At 39.5% G+C, this 20,799-nt stretch overlaps 1 protein-coding gene across 1 annotated transcript in view; it reads left to right on the top strand.

The window, feature by feature from the left end:
* The window catches only part of llgl1 (LLGL scribble cell polarity complex component 1), an 87,871-nt gene that overhangs the window by 11,030 nt on the left and 56,042 nt on the right, over window positions 1–20,799 (top strand). The window contains 1 exon segment of the mRNA XM_034189460.1: window positions 7,177–7,274. Coding sequence (XP_034045351.1) covers window positions 7,177–7,274 — 98 coding nt within the window.

Genomic DNA, 20,799 nt, shown 5'->3' with positions numbered 1-20,799 from the left:
AGTCCGACATTGTTTTTGCAAAGTTACACACCGATTCAATGTTAATTTTAGTGACCTCCGATTGGCGTAACCAGGTGTCATTACTGCCAACGTGAATAACAATCTTACCAAATTTACGCTTAGCCTTAGCCAGCAGTTTCAAATTTCCTTCGTCGCCTGCTCAGACAATTGACTATGGTTGCTGGTGTCGCTAACTTCACATTTCTCAAAACAGAGTCGCCAATAACCAGAGTTTGTTCCTCGGCGGGTGTGGAAAAACGGTTAGAGATGTGAACGGGTTGGTGGTGTACACGGGGCTTCTGTTTAGGACTACGCTTCCTCCTCAGTCACCCAGTCGGACTGCTTTTCCGGCTGCTCGGGATCCGCTGGAGGGTAACTAACGGCGGCTAAGCTACCTTGGTCCGCACCGACTACAGGGGCCTGGTTAGCTGTAGGATTTTCCAAGGTGCGGAGCCGAGTCTCCAATTCGCCCAGCCTGGCCTCCAAAGCTACGAATAAGCTACGCTTATTACAAGTACCGTTACTGCTAAAGGAGGCTGAGGAATAACTAAACATTTCACACCCAGAGCAGAAAAGTGCGGGAGAGACAGGAGAAGCCGCCATGCTAAACCGGCTAAGAGCTAGTAGCTGCGCTAAGCTAGCGGATTCCTAAAAACACACAAAATGAAGAATGTGTAAATAATTTAGAGGTGATTCAGCAGAGGGAGTGCTTTAGTTAAGGCACGTGAAGATTACACTGTGAAACAAATCGTTATCTAGTTAACTAGATCAATCTAACTGCGCAGATTAAACAGCTAACAGATACAGCAAAACACCGCTGTGCTCCGGAACAGATAGTGATACAATACCGCAGTGAGAGCCAACCACCAGTAGAGGCCAAGCGTTGTTGTATATCAGACACTTTTAATGACAGTTTCTCCTGTTCAGTGACAAGAAGAAGCAGTTTCCTGTGAATGTGTTTAGCTTCTCTCATTCGCTTACATTATGTAGTCCAGGGCTCTCCAGGATGATTTTTTTTTTTTATTCAAACGGAGAAGCTGTAGCACTTTGCTTTTTTTAAATACCAATGGAACCCATTTCCTGCAGCTTCATAGGCAGAAGAGACTGGGAAAAACATCATCTGAAAAAGAGATTCTGCATGGTTGCCCACAAATTGAAAAACAATAAAATAAAGTTCCATGCAAGTATCGATCTTGTTTATTGTTGTATTTGTATGATTGCTTTTTTATACTTTTTTTACATGCTAATAAATAAACTAATTTTGAGCTGTTTTCTCAATGAAAACATCTTTATTTACGTGAGCTTATTTCTTCCATCTTCTCTGCGTCCTCCCTTTCGATTGTTGTGGGTGAGGGCAGAGTCGTGGATGTTCGACCGGTCTCTGTTTTACGGACAGTGGGTGAAATTTCTTTGCGGAAATGGTGCTCTACAAACCTTTGCATGATGTCGAATATTCCACCACTATCAAAGCTTTATTTTTTGCGTGATGGTTAACCAGACCAGTGACATGCGTGTCTTGCATGTTGAATCATCGCGATATGCCTGTTTTACAAGCTTACACAGGAATTCAGTGGAGATGAGAGAAATCACTCCGTGTGGCTGCAAGCTGATGAATTTCAAGAAATGTAAACAAAATTATCCGGGAAAACGGAGGTTGAACACCCTATGATGACCCTGAGAATGTAACAACCTGGGGCTGCACCACATTTCCGTTGCTTCAGGAGAGCCCTGTAGTCGTTTAGCCTCTGACCATTTTAAATCAGTACTGCACTGATTAAAACTGTTTATGCCCCAAATGAATAGAGGAAGTCATAAACATCTAAAAATAAAGCTCAGGCTGAAAAATACTTGAGTCCCTCTTTGACAAAATAATAAGACCAGTGTTTCCTATAATAATTGGACATGGCAACCCAGCCTGCGGGTCACAAATGTTCTTGGTTTGAGAGAAACCCTTTTTAGTAAGTCACCTGTTGTCATCAAGTTAGTTTTTTTTAGTTTTTTTTTTAGGAGCAGCAACCTCTCAAAGCTGATTAGACCTACATGTCTACAGACTGCCGTCCAAAGTAAAAACAATGCAGCCTTGAACTCTGGTTATGTTGGGTAATACTGCTGTCTGTACACTGTCACTCCAAAAAAGTAGTGCAAAGTGTTCCATTGAGCACAAAGGTCTGGATGCAACACTGTTTAAATAAACAGGTGTGACACAATGAAATTATCCTTTAAAAAAATAAAATATGATATTCCCTGCAATTAGCAGGGCAAAAGTAGGATTAATCGACTCAGTGGGTCCACATCATTTTTGAAAGAAAATCCGTAAAACCTGTACTGGATATATTCAGTTTTGACTTGTGTGTAAAGTTTATTAGAACTGTTAATTTTATCTCTTAATAAATCAATTTTAAGCCAATAATTACAAGATCTTTATTTTTGTTTTTCTTCGCTGTATCATATTTTCACTGGGTTGCATACACCAAGACGACTATCACTTTAAACAACATACAAGTTTCCAGAAGGTCTTGCACATTGATGTAATTACTTGTAAAAGCTTCTGAATGACTATTTAGGAATCCTTGGCTGTGTTTTAGATGCTATCTGATGAATGAGTGCCTTCTTGCCTTTATGAGCAGGGAAGAAAATCTCAGTTTAAGTTAAAGCTTCGAGTATTTTGTATTTTCATCAGGTTCTTTCTTACAATGGACTGCTTTTTTGACAGCACTTTTTCATCTGATACAAATGCTCAAAATGCTTTACAATCCCTCACTTATATATACATATAGACCAATGCCAATGCTCTCAACTGCATACTGAAAGAAATTTGGAGATTAAGGACCTTGCTCAAGGGACTTTAGTGATTTTCTTGCATGACGAGGAATCAAACCAAGGTCATAAGCCTGCCACTCTAACTTCTTCATGACTGTAAGGTGGATTTGACACAAAAATGTAGAAAACTTGAGACCCTACAGACTGTACATGATTGAGGAAGGAGGGACTTATTAACGTCTAGGAATTAAAAAATACTATTCTCAAGACCCAGTAGAAACTTAGGATCATGACTAAGGAATTCCTGAAGGATTTAGAATAGAGCCTGATGATTATCAGTTGGCTTATATTATCATCTAAAATGAGCCTTTCACCAACATCATTAGCACTGTTTTTGCATGTATGGAAACTTTCTTCCCCAAATAAGCAATGCAGAAGAACACTGGCTGTTGAAAGTAATGCCATTATGTACCTTGTCCAGCAGAGGGCACTCCGGCACTCTCCCCATCATCCCTTGGTCATATTAGCTACAAGACAGTCAAAGAAACCAGCTGTTGTACGTCTTCAGTCAGTGCTTTAGAGCGACGTGGATGCTGGTAGCTTGACAGTGGCATCTCCTTAAGAATGTCTGGGGGGCAGAGGAATTTTTTTTTGATAATTTAGGTGACCTGGTCAATATGTACGTTATGCAAGGAAATCATATCAATTTGGTGTTAGCTGATTAACTCATACAGCAATACCTCCACTAGATGGCAGCACACAACAGAATATTTCCCCTCTAGCTACACAAGTTACACGTAGAAAGCTACGGAAGAAAATTACATCCAGGAACCTTCACAAGCAAAATGTTACTCAAAATCATAAATGATGTAACCCCACAATAAATGAACCCACTTATTCATTATTCACACTAATCAATAGAGCTAGGATGAAATTGGCAAAGGCATTTTTTTGATGCTGCTAACTTAGGGTAGTATCTCACTGATGTGCAACGTGTGGAGAATGGTAGGAGACAAAAAGCTGTGACCAAACACGGAAATTGGGGACAAATTCAGAGTTGGAATCTGTTACAAAGTGCTCCAGGAGGGCTATGTGCTGCTGTTATACTACAGTATTATGCTGTTATGTGAAAGGAAGCTATGGAAATGTCCCAGACCGGTGGCACGGGGGGGCCATTGTAAACAATAACTAGTGCTCTCGGGCAATTTCTAAAAAGAATGTAATTAATTACAAAGTCTGTGATTAATTAAATTAGTCAGATATTTGAGTTTTCTTAAAATATAACCCCTTAAATCACAAAATGCAGAGGCTGTCAAACGACAACACAGTGAAGGGAAAAAACTTCTCAAAAACAATTACAGAAATATTATAATGTAAATAGACCCACATTTATATGGCACTTTTCCATCTGAAACAGAAGCTGAAAGGGCTTTACAATTTTTTTTTTCTCTCTCTCTCTCTCTCTCTCTCTCTCTCTCTCTCTCTCTCTCTCTCTCTCTCTCTCTCTCTCACACACACACATCAGGATGCTGCCATGTAAGTTGCTTATACTGGTAGCAACTGTGGATTAAAGACTTATGCAAGGGCTCTTAGTGACTTTCCAGCATGATGGGGATCCCATGAGCTCAAACCCACTGTTGAACCCCTGGACCATCACTTCTATCAACTTTACAACAATGGGGTATCACAAACATAATGAGCATTACCTACTGCTGCACTGCAAAATGTATTTTGAAAACATTTTATCACTTAATTAAGGTGATTGTGTGTGTATTTAATATTCTGAGATAAAATGAGATATCTAAGTCATTGTATAATATTGAATAATTCTCATATTTGATCAAAGACCATTTTGTTTTTAACATTTGTCCAATGAAGATTTAGGTATGGATGAGAACTATCATGAAGCAAACAATTTTTAAACCGTTTTAAGCTTGTTGGTGCCGTTAATTAACAATCGTTACAACCAAACTTGTGAACAGTAAATGCGCACACTCCCACATATTGAGCTAAAACAATGACAGTTATTAAAGCAAGGTATGCAGAGTATTTAACATGGCCTTTACCTGCATGTCTGGCTAAGCAGGAGGAAACATTAATGAGGCTGTTTTAACCACATAAACTGGGCTGTGAGCATGTTGATGTAATTTTAAAAAATTGAATCCTTCTGATCTGGGGCTGTTGTTATGGTTTGTGTGCTGGGTACTGACCAATGGCAGAAACCCAGCAGAGTGGGGGTGAAACCCGGACATCACGTCTGTAAATCCACTGTCCCGCCATCTACTTGACACAGTGTGACGTGCTGTATTCGGGAAGCTGAGTAAGACTAGACATTAATAAAAAATGCTCTTGCTTCCGAAAAAAAGTGTTTATGGAATTACCTCAGAGACAAATATGGATCAACTTTTTAGCCTATCAGAACTCGGCTGAAATCACTAGACATTTCTACTGATGTGTGGTGCTGCTAACTTAACTAATTCAACATGGAATGTGAATAAGGCATTTTTCCCTGAGCTGGAGTTTCTCAGGGATTGAACACAACATTGATGGATGTCACAGCCTGCTGCATATGGTGTAAACATGTAAAGTGCTGAGTGCACCCAGAACACGTAGAGATGCACTGAAAGCCCAGTTTTGAAAAAAAAAAAAGGAAAAAAAAGATTTTACATGAGAGTGTGAGAGAGATGGATGGTTCGATTTTCAACCTGACTGAAATAGCATGAGGATAGGCGGGACATGACTGGACAATGACATTCAGAGGCAGATCAAATGGTCTGGAATGCTCATAAGTACTGGAACCGGGTAGACTCGGACAGAACAAAAAGCCCTCCTTTTCCCGTTTGGCAGTGCATTGCTCAAATCGCCCTTATCACCAAGCCACCCATGTAGCTAGACTGGGCCAAAATAGACCAGAAGACTATTTTATGTGAATGACAGTCAGTGTGAAGGCAGCATGATGGCGGTGTGACATGCATTGGTTGTTGATTTATATTTACAGTTATTTATAATAAAGTTCATGTTATAACTGTAAAACATAAAGCCTCATTTACATTTCTTTGTCACATAAGGGTTCAATGACTGTTTGTAATCATTGCCATTTTTATGTATGTAATGACAGATATAGTAGTATTTTAAATTATTTTTTACTCCCCAATATCTGTTCCCATAAAAGCCATATAAGTTGGGCTCTAATTTGGACCCATCAAATAGAAATATGATGTTGAGAGCATTGGACGGCTATCAATCAAGAAGGAAGCAGTTACTGCAAGAACAACATAAATAATATCGACAGAACTTTACAGCTGATCATTTTGGATTAACGGCTTCATTGTCCAGAGCTTTTTATGTTGTGGTGGAGTGCTCTCTTAAACATGGATAATGTCACATTTCTACCTGAAGAAAGAAGGCACTGGTTCTTCAGGTAAGCTCTTCAGTACAGCCAAAGGTTCCCTGATTAACCCCGACTTTTTTTCCAGTTAATCATCCAGAAACTTCATTCATTCATTTTTGGAAGATGCTTATTCCAGTTAAGGGTTGGATGAGAGGCAGGATACACCCCAGACAGACTGCAAGTCCATCCCAGACAAACTCACTCAGTTGATTTACACTCATCAGTTCACCTAACCTGCATGTGTTTGGAAGTGGGAGGCAGCCGGAGCACCCTGACCCTGAGGGAAGCCATGCAAACGCGGGAAGAGCACACACACTCCACTCAGAAAGGACCAGGTCAGAAGAGAACCTGGGACCTGCTCGCTGTGAAGCAAGTGCTAACAGCCGTTGAGCTTTTTCACAAGTAATTCCATCAATTTGTGGAATCTTATGGAAAACGTCTGTGCTGTTTTAAAGAGGCATGCATTTTTCTTGCTGCATGAAAACTGGTGACCCACTGACAAGCTGACATAGTGGAAAAACTGAGGAAAAAATACTACTTTGTAGCTATTATTTTTAAGTAATTTAACATGGAAATAAAATAAAGTAGACATTCTTTAATTAAATTTTGATGAAATGGAATATGTGCAGAAGGGGAAAATTGAGTTTAAAAGGCTGTAGCCAAGGTGTATGCAAACTTGTGTCAGCAATTGTACATAATCATTTATTTATTTGTTTATGTATTTATTTATGACCCTGGATATTGAAATCTTTTCCAGCTGCCTCTTTCTTCTGTTATGGCAGGACTAAAATTAAATTAGTTAATTTCATTAAGCAAGGCTTAATTAAATGAAGTGTGTGTTTGTGTGTGTGTGTGTATTAAAGAGAATTTCTGGAATTTTACTGAGGGAGTCGTCCCTTTTAGGCTCCCAGCTGAACACACAGCCTGACAGGCATGTAGACGTAGACGAAAGAGGGCAGAAAAACATTTTATCTTGACATGTCATCTCCTAACCTCCTTTGTCTTTCTGCCTCTGTCTCTCTCAGACTGTGGAACATGGGTTCCCCCATCAGCCCAGTGCTTTGGCCTTTGATCCCAAGCTGCTACTCATGGCCATCGGCACAAAGTCAGGAGCCATTAAAGTGTATCCTTCTCATTAAACTTGTACTTTGACTGCAGTTGAGAAGAAATGTTTTGTTTGTCCGCCGCTCACAGATTGTGACTTGTCTGATTTAACCTATACAGAAACACATTTGACTACTAAGGCTAGACAGTGTTACCCAACCACAAAGCTGGAGAAAAGATGAAGCGAAAAAGAAATAATTTTCAGAAGTGGCTGGAGGGGATTTTGCTCAGAATAGTGAAGTGCAAGAGATTAGGGACATTCTGTTCAGGTAAAAAAAAATAAAAAAATAAAAAAATTTGAACCTCTGAAACCAATCTGAATAATCTGAGTATTTGCCGATCTTATCCAATACTTGTATTTTCCTAGATTTTGCATAGAGCACATTGCAAGCACATTAAAGCCAATCCAATGTACAATGTGCTTGACAGTTTAACAGAAAAGGACACCTTCAATCCAACCTGCTCCTTGATGTTTTACTTTTAAGTAAACACACACACACACACACGCATAGATAGATAGATACTTGTAGATAGATAGATAGATAGATATTGCTTAAAAAAATTTAAGGAACACTTTTTAATCAGAGTATAGGATCAAATCAGCTCTACCTCTGGGATATTGATCTGGTCAATTAAGTAACAGATGGGGGTTGTTTCAGCTGCTTTGGTGTTAATAAAATTAACATCATGTGCACTAGAGGGGCAGCAATGAAGTGACACCCAAAAGAGCAATGGTTTTACAGGTGGAGGCCACTGACATTTTTTCCCTCCTCATCTTTTCTGAGTTTTTTTTTTTTTTTTTTCTCCCCTCCACTAGTTTTGCATTTGACTAGGGTCAGTGTCACTACTGGTAGCATGGTGTGGTACCTGGACCTTACAGAGGCTACACACGTAGCCCAAGTCCTCCAGAATGGCACATCAATACATGCCATAGCCAGAAGGCTTTCTGTGTCTCCCAGGACAGTCTCTAGAGCATGGAGGAGAGTCCAGTAGAGCTGGACAGGGCCGTAGAAGGTCCTTAATCCAATAGCAGGACTGGTATGTACTTCTTTGTGCAAGGAGGAACAGGATGAGCACTGCCAGAGCCCCACAAAATGACCTTCAGCAGGCTACTGGTGTGACTGTCTCTGACCAAACTATCAGAAACAGACTTCATGAGGGTGGCCTGAGGGCCTGACATCCTGTAGTGGGCCCTGTGCTCATTGGCTGACACTGTGGCGCTCGATTGCCATTTGTCATAGAACACCAGAATTGGCGGGTCCACCACTGGCGCCCTGTGCTTTTCACAGATGAGAACGGGTTCAACCTGAGCACATGTGATGGGCATGAAAGGGTCCGGAGATGCTGTGGAGAAAGATATGCCACCTGCAACAGCATTCAGCATGACAAGTTTGGTGGTGGGTCAGTGGTGGTCTGAAGAGGCATATCCCTGGTAGGATGCACAGACCTCCACAGACTAGACAATGGCACCCTGACTGCTAGTAGGTAAGTAAGTCCCTTCGGCTGCTCCCTTGTTTGCACTCGGGGTCGCCACAGCAAATCCAAGGTGGATCTGCATGTTGAATTGGCACAGGTTTTACGCCGGATGCCCTTCCTGACGCAACTCTTCATTACATGGAGAAATGTGGCAGGGGTGGGATTTGCCCTGGTCCAGATCTGAGAGGAGATCCTCCAGGACACTATCCATCATCATCGTTAGGAGCATGCCTTGATGTTGTCATGCATGCATATAAGCATGTGGGGGCCATACAAACTACTGTGTACCATTTTGAGTTGCAACAATGAAATTTTGACAAAATAGATAAGCCTGCAGCATTGTTTGTTTTTTTCTCTTTGGTTTTCAAGGTGTCTTTGAATTCAGCCCTCTGCAGGTTGACAATTTTCATTTCTGTCAAACGAGGTAGCATCTTTTCATTCCTAAGACATTACCCAGTCCATATCAAGAAGCCTATCAGCATTATTTTATTTTATTTTTTTCCCATTGAGATCTGATGTGTTTTCAAAGTGTTTCTTTAATTTTTTTGTGTGTATGTGTGTGAATTGTGAATTCATGTAGAATTGTAATAATGAATCTGGGAAACCCAGAGTAATATTGTTTGAACTATGTTTTAGCTGTTACAGTTATATTATGTGCATAAAATGTCTTCAAAAGCTGACCCTTACTATAAGTGGGTGGGGAAGTGTTCTGACCCCTCGTTCCTCTGGCTATGTGCCTGCAAAGTCTCTGTGAGCATGAGGACAACAGATACAAGGAGGACAAATGCAGGAAGGTGCTATCTGACTGAATATGTAAAAAGGCATAGCGCATGTACCATCTATCAGAAACAGACTTGGTTCGTATTTTAAGGAAATTCGTAAATATGTGTTTAAAATTTGTACCATGGGTTTGCATGCCTGTTATCACTTCGTCGACACTGCGCTATGAAACAGAGCAAGACTGACATGCAGTCTTGCCTTTATAAAGCAAAGGAGCAACTCTAAAGCTTATTGTGTTTTAATTCTGTTACCACACTGGGCTGCATTTGATATGCTTTCAAAACATGCACTGTTGTCCTGGTGAAGTCTGTAGCAGACTGACTGCTCGCTCTGCTGACACAGTGCATATGAAATGAAATGAGAGAGAATGTGCACTGGTTTCGTTGGGTTTAAATTATCTGACAATGAACAATTAAAACAAACAAAATACCCACCTTTATCAGGCCTGATTCCAATTGCTTCAGTTATTTTTAGGCCATCCCTACAAGTGATTTAAAAGATGTAAATGTTATTTAATTTTCCCTATGAAACTGCTGAAATTTGCTTGATGGACCGGTTACTTCATGCCGACTTATGAAAAATTTGGCAACTACGCCGTCTACGTCAAATAAGTTATGCAGCTGTTAACACCATAATGATTTAGCCAGTGTATGGTGACTGATCAAAAATGCTGCCAGTATGCCATTATACGGTAGCTGACGCATTCAGTGAGTTTTGTGTTCATCCAGAATACATCAAATACGTCAGTATGCATTGGAGATATGTTTGACATAAGTTACACCTAGCTTCAAAGGAAGTTACTCATGGGTTAGAAATAAGTTTTGGGTACGCTGGACATCATCTCAACATATTTTGACTTTTGAATAACTTAAGTAATGTGTGTAGAAGAAGTCTGTGGGTCAAAAATTCTTCTCCTATCGTGCCCCTGTCTTATGGAATGGTCTCCCAGCGTGGATAAGACATTCAAGATGAGACTGAAGACACATTTTTTCCTCAGTACTATGACTAGCATATTGTGTTTCCATCCTTTTTAATTCTTTTAATTTTTACTTCTTTATTTTTTTGATCTTTTAATTAGCAGCCGGTGTGCTCTGTGCCAGCCTGATCCAGTCAGATCTCAGAAGCTAAGCAGTGCAGCATCTGATTAGCACTTGGATGGGAGACCTCTTTGGAACACCAGCGGCTGTGTGTGTTTCTCCAGGTAACACTGGAGTTGCGTCAGGAAGGGCATCCGGCATGAAACTTGTGCCAAATACCAGTGCGGATCTGGCTGTATCCGCTGTGGCGACCCCGAACCAAAACGGGAGCAACAGAATGGGCAACAACAACATTTTTTGATCTTTTAATTGTGTTTTTTAATTTTTTGGTTTATAAATTCATTTTAAATTGTTTTTGGTGAAGCGCCTTGGGGTGATACTGCCATGAGTTGGCGCTGTATAAATTTAATAGAATTGAAATTGTCAACTCAGCAGTCGCATAACTTATCTACAACTTATGGCCTGTGTATGCGGAATATATGAACCATATGTTGCCATGTGTCCAAAATATTGCGCATGCACAAAATTTTTCGACAACCTCACCGTACTATGACGTATACCAGCATGCTTCAACTTGCTCTTAACTTATACAAAACTTACCCATAACCTATTAGATGTATGCCAGCATATTCGGTGTATTTTTAATACATCAGCATACGCAAGCTAAATCATCAAGGTGTGTCAGGGCGATTATACTTTTAAAATCGGTTGCCAAAAATACCATTTAGTTTGATTTGAAACCTGAAAAAAAAAATGCATTTTTAGAAAGTTATTAAAGTCTTTAGTAAAAATATACCTTTATTCATGTGAATGAACCATTTTGCTGGTATAAATGGGTTTACCAAAGACTTTAGTTCACAAAAGTAATATAATACCTTTAAGGTTTTAAACAAATACATTCCAAAAATATATGTGCAGTACAGCAGCTCTAACCATTGAGAACTGTCACTGTCACAAACACATTCCAAATCTTAATAGTAATAAAGCTTAAAAATAATAATAGTTTCAGTAAAATCACTCACCTGTTCTAGTTTGCCATTCTATCCATAAATATCAACATTTGTGAAAACTGGAAAGTCACTCATAAAAAATGTCTGTCTGCTCCGTTGGGGGTGGGGGGAGCTTGTTGATCCAGGGAAAAGTTTCTTCACATATTTTTCCATGGCAGGCTGCTTTGTCTGTAAGACTACATAAAAACTGAAACTTTATTCAGGCTGAGAGGACAATTCTTTTCGCATTTATATATAATTAATTTAATGGTAGTGTTAATTAGTGAGAGTCTTCCACAGAGACAGATGCTTTGGCTGCAGCCTCTGGCAGTGAGTGAGTGAGTGAGTGAGAGAGAGAGAGAGACCATGTGACCTTCTCCAGGCTCTAGGATTGGCTGTGAATCAGAGATAATATACAACAGGGATTGAAACAAGAGGTGGCACTGTAATTTCAGGAAAGGGCTGAATTAAGTCTCTGTGACATTCCACAGATGATCTGTTAGTAGAGACATGACAAAAACCAGAATTGGACGTGTCGGCGTGTCCTTTGTCCCCATAAGGTTAAAGACTATTAAATTGCTTTTATAATGTGCACTGTGGCTTTGTAGTCAAGCAACAGCCAGGAGTTTATGACCGCTGACAGTTAGCTTCCAAAGTTAGACAGAGACAATGTGCATGCACTCACTTGATAACTCAGGTTTAATCAGTTTTAATTTAACTAATTTTGAACAATTAAAAAAATGTCTTGATCAGGCTAACACTGATCAGATCAGATCAAACACAAATTAAACAATAAAGGTGTTTGTAGTGTAGACGTTCAGATTTAATTCAAGGGTTTAACAATACAAATCATCACTTTCACAGCAAGTTTTCGTTAGAGAGATGGGAGTAGACAGTTCTCAAAAGCTTTGTGACCGTGCATAAAGAAGACTTGTGACAGAAGCTATCAACACAACTCTGAATGAGTTATAAACTTCTATGAATGTGATTGTCAGTTTCATCACCAGTCATGGATTCATAGTGAACTGAAGCAGAGAAAGATTTTCATACAAGAAAGCAGATCATATTTAGGCTTAGATTTTCCATGTGCCTTCTGGCAAAATGTAGCTGACCTTTCATGCTGTCTTTTTAAGACAATGCTTCTCTGTATCATGAAGCTGTATAACTGGCGATACAGCAGAAAAAAAGTGATATGCACAGCTTCTCTAATCACATCCACAGAAGAGTTTTAAAGCGAGATGGCTTTGATGCATTTCCAGATGTACATGGAGAATGGGTCATGAGGGCCTTGAACCAGGGACCTACTGTTTGTGCTAAACACTTGTCACTGCGCTTCATTTTTGTGTTGTCCTGAGGCAAAAGTACAAAAATTGTGTCACTGTCCAGCTAGTTATACATATTACACATCAAATGATTTAAACACTGGGGTACTGTAGTGCGTTGACTTGGCTCACGTAGCCATAATTGTAATCGGTGTGTGTGTGTGGGTGTGTGGGTGGGTGGGTGGGTGGGTGGGTGGGTGGGTATCTGGCTAACTGGTTGGCATAAATTGAGCAACTCTAAAGCTTATTGTGTTCTAATTCTGTTACCACACTGGGCTGCAAGTAGTGTGTTTTCAATTTTTCTATCCATTATTACAACAGATTTCTTAGTTTATAAATGCTAGAAAATATTAATGCAAATTTCTCAGATCCAAGGTTGCTTTGAACTACTTGTTTTTGCCAGTCAGTCTAAAATCTAAAAGTAGCTCTCAAATCCTGTTCAACTTAAAATTAGTCCCTTAAAATCTTGTTTTAGCAGTATTTTAAAGCAAATTGTCACATTTAAGAAGGTGGGAAACATCGAAGTTTGGGCTCTTTATGTTGATCATAACTTAAATGATTGAACTGTAAAACTCGTTAATGAATTTTCTGTCTGCAAAGAAATCGTATAACTATTATTTTGACTGTTCCCAAAGCACAACTATCATGTCTAATGTACAGTGCTCAGTTGTTGGTTTACTGACCCTGTGATTTGGTGACTGTTCAGATTATCATCATGGTTGTAAAACAACAAGCATTGCTGTTTTAAAGCATATTGTCCATGTTGCCTCACATATACCATGTTTAATTTGAACATATGATTATGAACTGCAGTGGAGCACGTGTTACAAGGTTTACAGTATCTATAAAAACTCCACATGCTGGAACCGGCGTTTACAGAGTAGACATGTATTTGGCTCGCTCAGCTGCACTATTCAGTTTTTTGCCTTGCAAACTTCAAACTTTGTTTGGAATCCCAGTTTTTTAAATTTTTCGTTTTTACCGCTTTTTGACCGCCTGCAAAATGTCTAAGTCTAAAAGTAAGTCTGAACGAGATGGTGAAACTTTGCCGCTTGCTGCACCTGTAACTATGTCGGAGATTAGCCTTCTGCTGGACGACCACAGAGCTATGCTCTCTCCAGACTTTAAGCCTTCTTTTGAAAGTTTGTCATCCAAGTTGGATTGGGTCCAATCTGCTGTGCATGACCATGGTTTGTGCATGACCATGGTTTACGCATTACAGACTTTCATTGTTTGGACCAGTTCAAGGTCGAGAACTCTGCAGTCCGAAAAGATGAGTGGCTAAAATCCAAGATGGCAGAGCTGGAGGGAAGCAGCAGATGCCAGAATATTCGGATTGTAGCTATTGAGGGTCGGCGCCTTTTTTTTTTTTTTTTTTTTTTTTTGGAATGGAGGTGCTCGTTTCACCACCAGAATTGGACAGGGTGCACTGGAGCTTAGCCCCTAAACCGGGTCCTTACTCGTTTAATTGTATCTATATTATACCATTTGTTTTTGTGGTTCATGTTGGTTTAACAGTGCTGTTAGTGTTATTGTTTGATTGTGTTTTTGTCGTTCAATTAGTTTAGTCAGTTTAGTTAAGTGTCATGTTGCCGTTACCATGAGTGAAGAGTATTGCTTAGATGCCTTCCACCACCATCTCTGTTTGTACGTGTGTAAAAATGAAAAGCACCTGCTTGCAGCAGAATGCAAAAAAAAAAAAAAAAAACACAGAAAAAGCTCTGAATGCATGTGACTGGGGACAGCTGGCATTTGCGGTTTGGTATGCTTATGTATTTTGGGTCAAAGAAGAACGGTGCCAAAACAGCGTTGATAGGATGAATATTTTTGGAGAAACTATGGATATTTGTTCACGTTGCTAGTTACATTCTGGACTCACATGCCATTCCAGCAGGGGGTGGTAAATCATCTTTATATTAAAAGTGTGATTGCATGATTTTATTTAGTAAATTCAATGTAAGTGCATAATATAATTGTAAATACATTAAAAATACATGGATGACACAACAAAGTGAAAACACGTATTTCCATTGGGATCCATTTAAAAATCAAATGGCAAAATAGAAGTAAAAATAATAAATGGTAAATGGACTGCATTTATATAGCGCTTTTCCATCTGCATCAGACGCTCAAAGCGCTTTACAAATAATGCCTCACATTCACCCCGATATGAGCGTGCTGCCATACAAGGCGCTCACTACACACCTACCACTACACTACCTATCACTACCACTACACACACATAATAATACTGTGTATATGATAACACCCTAAACAATTTATAAATACATTAAGACAGTAAATTAATATAAAAAAAATACATAATTAACAGGAAATAAAAGGGTTGAGTTCCCCTTCTGAAAATTGTTGAGGGTTAAGGTTCTAAAAACATTCTGAACTCACAGGCCATTCCAACTCATTATACAAGCTTTGCTTAATTTATTACCACCTTTGAAAAATGTCCGCTACCTATTTTATAAGCACTACCCAATCTAGAGCCTGTGAATCCCCACAGGCAACACGCTAGTATACTGTGTAATCCAATACTTATTGAAATTTTTTATTAGGATCATATATTTACTTTCTCATTTTGAGATTAAAGCCAGTGATGTGTATGTATATGTGTGTGTGTGTGTGTGTGTGTATATATATATATATATATATATATATATATATATATATATATATATATATATGCCTGTATTCAGCTATCATATAAATGCAAGCTGCATCACAGTGCGTGATAATTATTTTGTGTATATTTGTGCAAATGTATCTGTGTGAAGGGCTGCTTGCTGTGTGGTTTAACACTAAAGAATCAACTCTTTGAGCTGCAGCGAGAGGGACAGACTGGTGGTACCAGGCACTTCAACTGGAGAGAGGGAGATGGAGGGTGAATTGGAGATAAACAGGTAATGATGGCAAGGAGGTGTAGATGAAATGCAACACTTCCAAACAAAATGATTAGTACCACCAAAATAAAACTAGACTTAAACAGTGTTTATTACAAGGTTCCAGCAACTTTAGGAATTCCTAGAGAACCCCTATGAAATAGGAAGGGCTATGTTTCACACAGGAAAAGATATAATTTGTATTCTTGGTGGCTGTCTTGAAATTTTACACATAATTTTGTAGTACTCTCCCATAATGTGATATCTTGTCTTGTATATCACAGTTTTAGGCAGTTTTTAGCCAAATTGAAGAGTAAAATAGTGGTGTAATTCACACCCCATTAGGAACAAAAACACAAACTTCAGTAAAACAGTTTTTATTCATGGATCCACCTCTCTCTCAAAGTGGTTAAGTTACTAGTGGACCACAGTAGTCTATGAGACTGCAGAGAATTTTGACCTAGTTAGTACCACCTCAGATGGCTGTACCTTTATAATCCAGCAACAGTACACTATAGCCTACCCCAGTGTTTCCCAATCCTGGCCCATGGGACCCAAATTGCAGTGCATTTCCCATTTGTTCTTGAGCTACATAGACTAGGCGTGTTCAGGCAGTCAGCAGCTGGCTGAACTATGTAATGCTCCTGCTTTGGCTTATTATGTTATTATTATTAGCATGGAGAAATGGAAAATGCTCATCTGTTTGGGTCCAAGGACCAGACCTGGGAAAACACTATACTGGCCAGGGCCGCAGCCAGGGATTTTGGGCCCCATGAAAAGAAATCTTACTGGGCCCCCATGTAGCCAGCCGCCAGCCCTGCTGAAAATTTTGATACCGTTTTACATAAAACTATGCATTTTAATGATATTTTTGACTATCATTCGAATATTTGACATCAGCACATCTGAGTCTGACTCTAAACCCAAAGTGATAAAAGGGAATAATGTGATCATTAACCATCAGATGGCACAGTAAAGCATCTTAAATGATTCTAAAGTTAGTTTTAAGCAGAAATGAGGCTGTTTTAAGCAGAAACGAGATAATCAATGGCGCTCCTAAATGACGTATGCGCAGGAAGTGCTGCTGTGGTGCTTTGATCGCTCCCCCATCTTATATTCTAAAATAATGTTGAATTTATGTGGAAATGATTGTTGTACAAAAGCTTCAGATATCTGTCACTGAGAGATGATGACTGAAGTGCAGTTTTAAGCAGAAACGAGGGGATAATCTGTTTAATTATGCATCCACAGTGAAGGCGGGGGTGGGAGGGACCATTTGGTCGGCGACGCCCGTATACTGCTGGCTTCCGGGTTTGACTGCACGTGCAGGCCGTGGTATATTGAGACTGGATAGGGAGTGTTGTTTAATTATTTTAGGTGGTACCAATAACCATGGTTTTGGTGGTAGAAGTACAGGTGTTGGGGAAAAAATATTCAAGTACAAAATTGTGTCCTGTAGATCTTTAGTTTGACTTAGTTGGAAAGACAGGATTGGCCTTCTTTTAATGCATCTTGTTCACATGCATTGTTTCTTGACTTTCCTCACTTGTTTCCATTTTCTTGTTTGTAAAGGCAGAGTCATATTACGCTCTAAGATTGTTTCTTTTTTCTTCTTCTTCTCCTCACTTTTCTTGCTTTGACCACAGATTGGGGCTCAGCAAAGGGAAGGGGACAATGTGGCGTGGAGTGTGTCTATGTTGAGAAATCATGTGGGGGTAGTGGGGTGTTGTCAGGGAGTCTGTCTCATGCTGGGGAATGTGTGTTGTGCTGCCCTGGTTTAACCCTCGGTGTGTGTGTGAGTGAGAGATGATTGGGTGAGTAAGAGCTTTGTTGCCATGTCTAGTCCTAATAAAGGGAGCTTTTGAATTGGTTTCCAAGACGACTGGTGCAGTTGCCAGAGATGTGAACTGCTTGCAGCCTGAAGAGGTTTTAAAGTTTGCATCACAGCACCACTGACATGTTTTGTGCATCTATCAATTATTAAGTGAGAAGGCAGAAATACTTTTTGTTTACATATTACCACTGTGTTTATGTTGGTCAGACAATCCTGTATGTGTTCAGTCACATAAAACTTGTGACAAGAGGCAATAGTACTGGTAACTCTGTAGCCAGAGGACTAGCTAATATTTGTGCATGCATACACAGAAATGCTTTGGGGGTTGTGTGTGTATATACTTGCTACAGCCCCCCCCCCCCCCCCCCCCCCCCCCACACACACACACACACACAGACACAGTCTGCTTGACATCCTGGTGGTAACACATCACAGTGGGTGATCACCACCTCGTGTTGATTTTTGTGTTACTGTAGGTCTCACCATTGAGCAAAGATGGTGCATTTACCTGTGAACGTTGTCTGCTTTGAAATACATGAAAAAAAAATGAGGGTGTTGCCTTACCTTTATTTTGATGACAAATAGGAAAAACAACTGCCATGTGCAGTTTCAAATTGAGCTGAAAATGTTAACAATTTTAATAGTCAAACAAAAAACAAATCAGCTTCTCTAACTGTTACAGCAGGGATGGTGGCCAAGTGGTTAGTGCACTTGATTTCAGTGCGGAAGGTCCCTCTTTCAAACCCCACCTCTGCCCATTCTCCAGTATGGAGATGTGTCACGAAGGGCATCCGGTGTAAAATCAACATGCAGAACCACCTCAGATCTGCTGTTTCGACCCCTGAGTGGAAAGCAAGGGGGATATGTCGAAGGAACCTTTTCCTCAAACTTATTCATTTGAATCTTCTTTACCCCTCTTCAAGTTCTTTAAGGGGACAACTGAATCTAAACCAGAATATAAAAGTATTTATTTATTGCTGAATGATATTTTATTTCTCAAGTAATTTGTTCATGTTTTTAGGGCCCCTTCACACATAACACAAAAGACGCAGAAACTGGAAGAAAATCTGTGAACCAGACACGAAATGGGGAACCACGAAACATTCCACCTGCTGCCGTGAGGGACGCATGGTCGCACAGGCGTACATGACACACCAGCAGCTGTTTCGTGCATGTTCGTGCACTTGCACGAACACAGTGCAAGCAGCTGGAATGTGTTCCACCACATTGCCCCTCTGCTGTGGAGAAATAAAAAAAATAAAAACCGCACACCATAAAAAACAAAACAAAACAACATTTTATTGAATCCCTCTTATCAAGCGGACAATACAAGTATGAATAGTCTGTTCCTCTGTAGATGACCCATGGTCACAAATGTAAAGTCATGAAATGACATGAATGAAGCATTGCGCTCTTATGTCCAGCTGGCTATATAAATGTTGAGCACCAAACTTTAAATGAGCTTCAGCATTCAGCATGCTTTATCTTCAGCAATGTAGTCTTGTGTGGTGAGTGTGCATACAGTCCATGGTGGTTGAGTGCAGTTTCTTTGAAACAGTTGTACGTACCTGCTAATTCCAGGTCTTTCTGAAGCTCTCCACAAGCGGTCCTTGGCTTTTGGACAACTCTTTGGATAATTCTTTTCAGTCTGTCAGAAATCTCATGAGGAGCACCTGGTCGTGGCCGGTTTTTGGTGAAATCCCAACAGTGCTCACTAGAACATTCAGAAGTTTAGAAATCCTTCTGTAACCAGTTCTATCAGTATGTTTTTCAACAATAAGGCTGCAAAGATCTTGAGTGAGCTCTTTCTTTTACCTATCATGAAATATTTCTTGTGTGACACCTTGAGACACTTTTTACAGGCCATCAGTTGGGAAAGCAAACAAGTCCTCATGCACTGCATACATGATGGTGGATGTTAATGTCTGACTTTTGTGACCACTGGACCAGTAAGTTCAAGATGTGGTAACAAGTGAGGGGCTCAATGATCGAGCCAAATAGTGTACACACTAGATTGAATTTTAGGGGGTGATTACACTCACTGATGAGGATTGTAGAGGGTATTTTCATTCATAGCATGACCTTTTAGAGGGTGAAAAACAAATTTTAATGTGTACATACAAGCAGGTTTTGCACTGGCCAATAAATTGGCAAAACTACAAAATCTGTCAATTTTGGAAGTGGGAATTTATAGATGGGGGGGTGTTGATCTTTTTAAGAACATGTATGATAGATTTGTAACTGCGTACCAGTTTCATTTTAATATTTCTACTCAACTGGAAACTATCTTAATTTGCTGTGTTTATATTTGAGGAAGGTTTGACTTCACATTGTCCCTAAACAATATTAAACGTCCAGAAATCATTAATCACAGCTGAATTAGGGTTGGGCGATGTCTGCTGGAATGGAAAATCACAATTATGCAGTGCGTCATACCTTAGCTGACTTTCTCAAGCACCTCTGCTGTCGTCCTCACAGTTCAGCAAAAGTCTAGAAGAAGTTTATCAGAATTTTCAGATCAGTTTGTAGCTCACAGAAAGGAGTGTATTGTTCTCAGTTTCACTGTTTTACTTAAAAATGAAATTTGGAACTAGCAGATTATTTTATTTATTTATTATTATTATTATTATTATTATTTATTTCTAAGTTTTTCCATGAGTGAATTTGTAAACTTTGACCATATAATCACAAATGTAGCACTTCTAAATTATTTATGGCAGAATCATATGTTATTTATCATATTTTTGTTTGTGTCTACAAAATTTCAGTAAAATGTCCTAATAAAAATTAAGTGGAAATAATAAATTTGCAATTGGACAGTGACAGTTATAATGACAAATCATTCACTGATTTTGAACTCTCATCTTGGTTGAACGCTTTGTCAGGATGATTTTTTTAATAAATTTCCATGTACAAATGTGGCGAAAAAGTTGTGATGATTTACTTATTGCTTTAACTTCACAATTTGAGCTTTCAGCCTTTCTGCTTTGTCAGGATTGTTTTTAATAAATGATGGATATTTCCTTTATGGGAAATGTGTCAAACATGCACCAAAGCTGTATGTCCATGTAGTCACTGAGAGGTCTCTTGATTCTGTCTGAAATTTTAGAAAATTTCAAAAATTTTATTTATTGTAGTGCCAGATCACAACAAAGCTGCGTCAAGGTGCTTCACATGGGAAAGGCCTAGCTCAGCCTAACCAACCCCCAGTTTCA

Source organism: Thalassophryne amazonica, chromosome 16 (genome assembly GCF_902500255.1).
Source record: "Thalassophryne amazonica chromosome 16, fThaAma1.1, whole genome shotgun sequence".
Lineage (NCBI taxonomy): Eukaryota > Metazoa > Chordata > Actinopteri > Batrachoidiformes > Batrachoididae > Thalassophryne > Thalassophryne amazonica.
The sequence above is the reverse complement of the archived record's forward strand: the minus strand, read 5'-3'. Positions and strand labels throughout refer to the sequence as shown.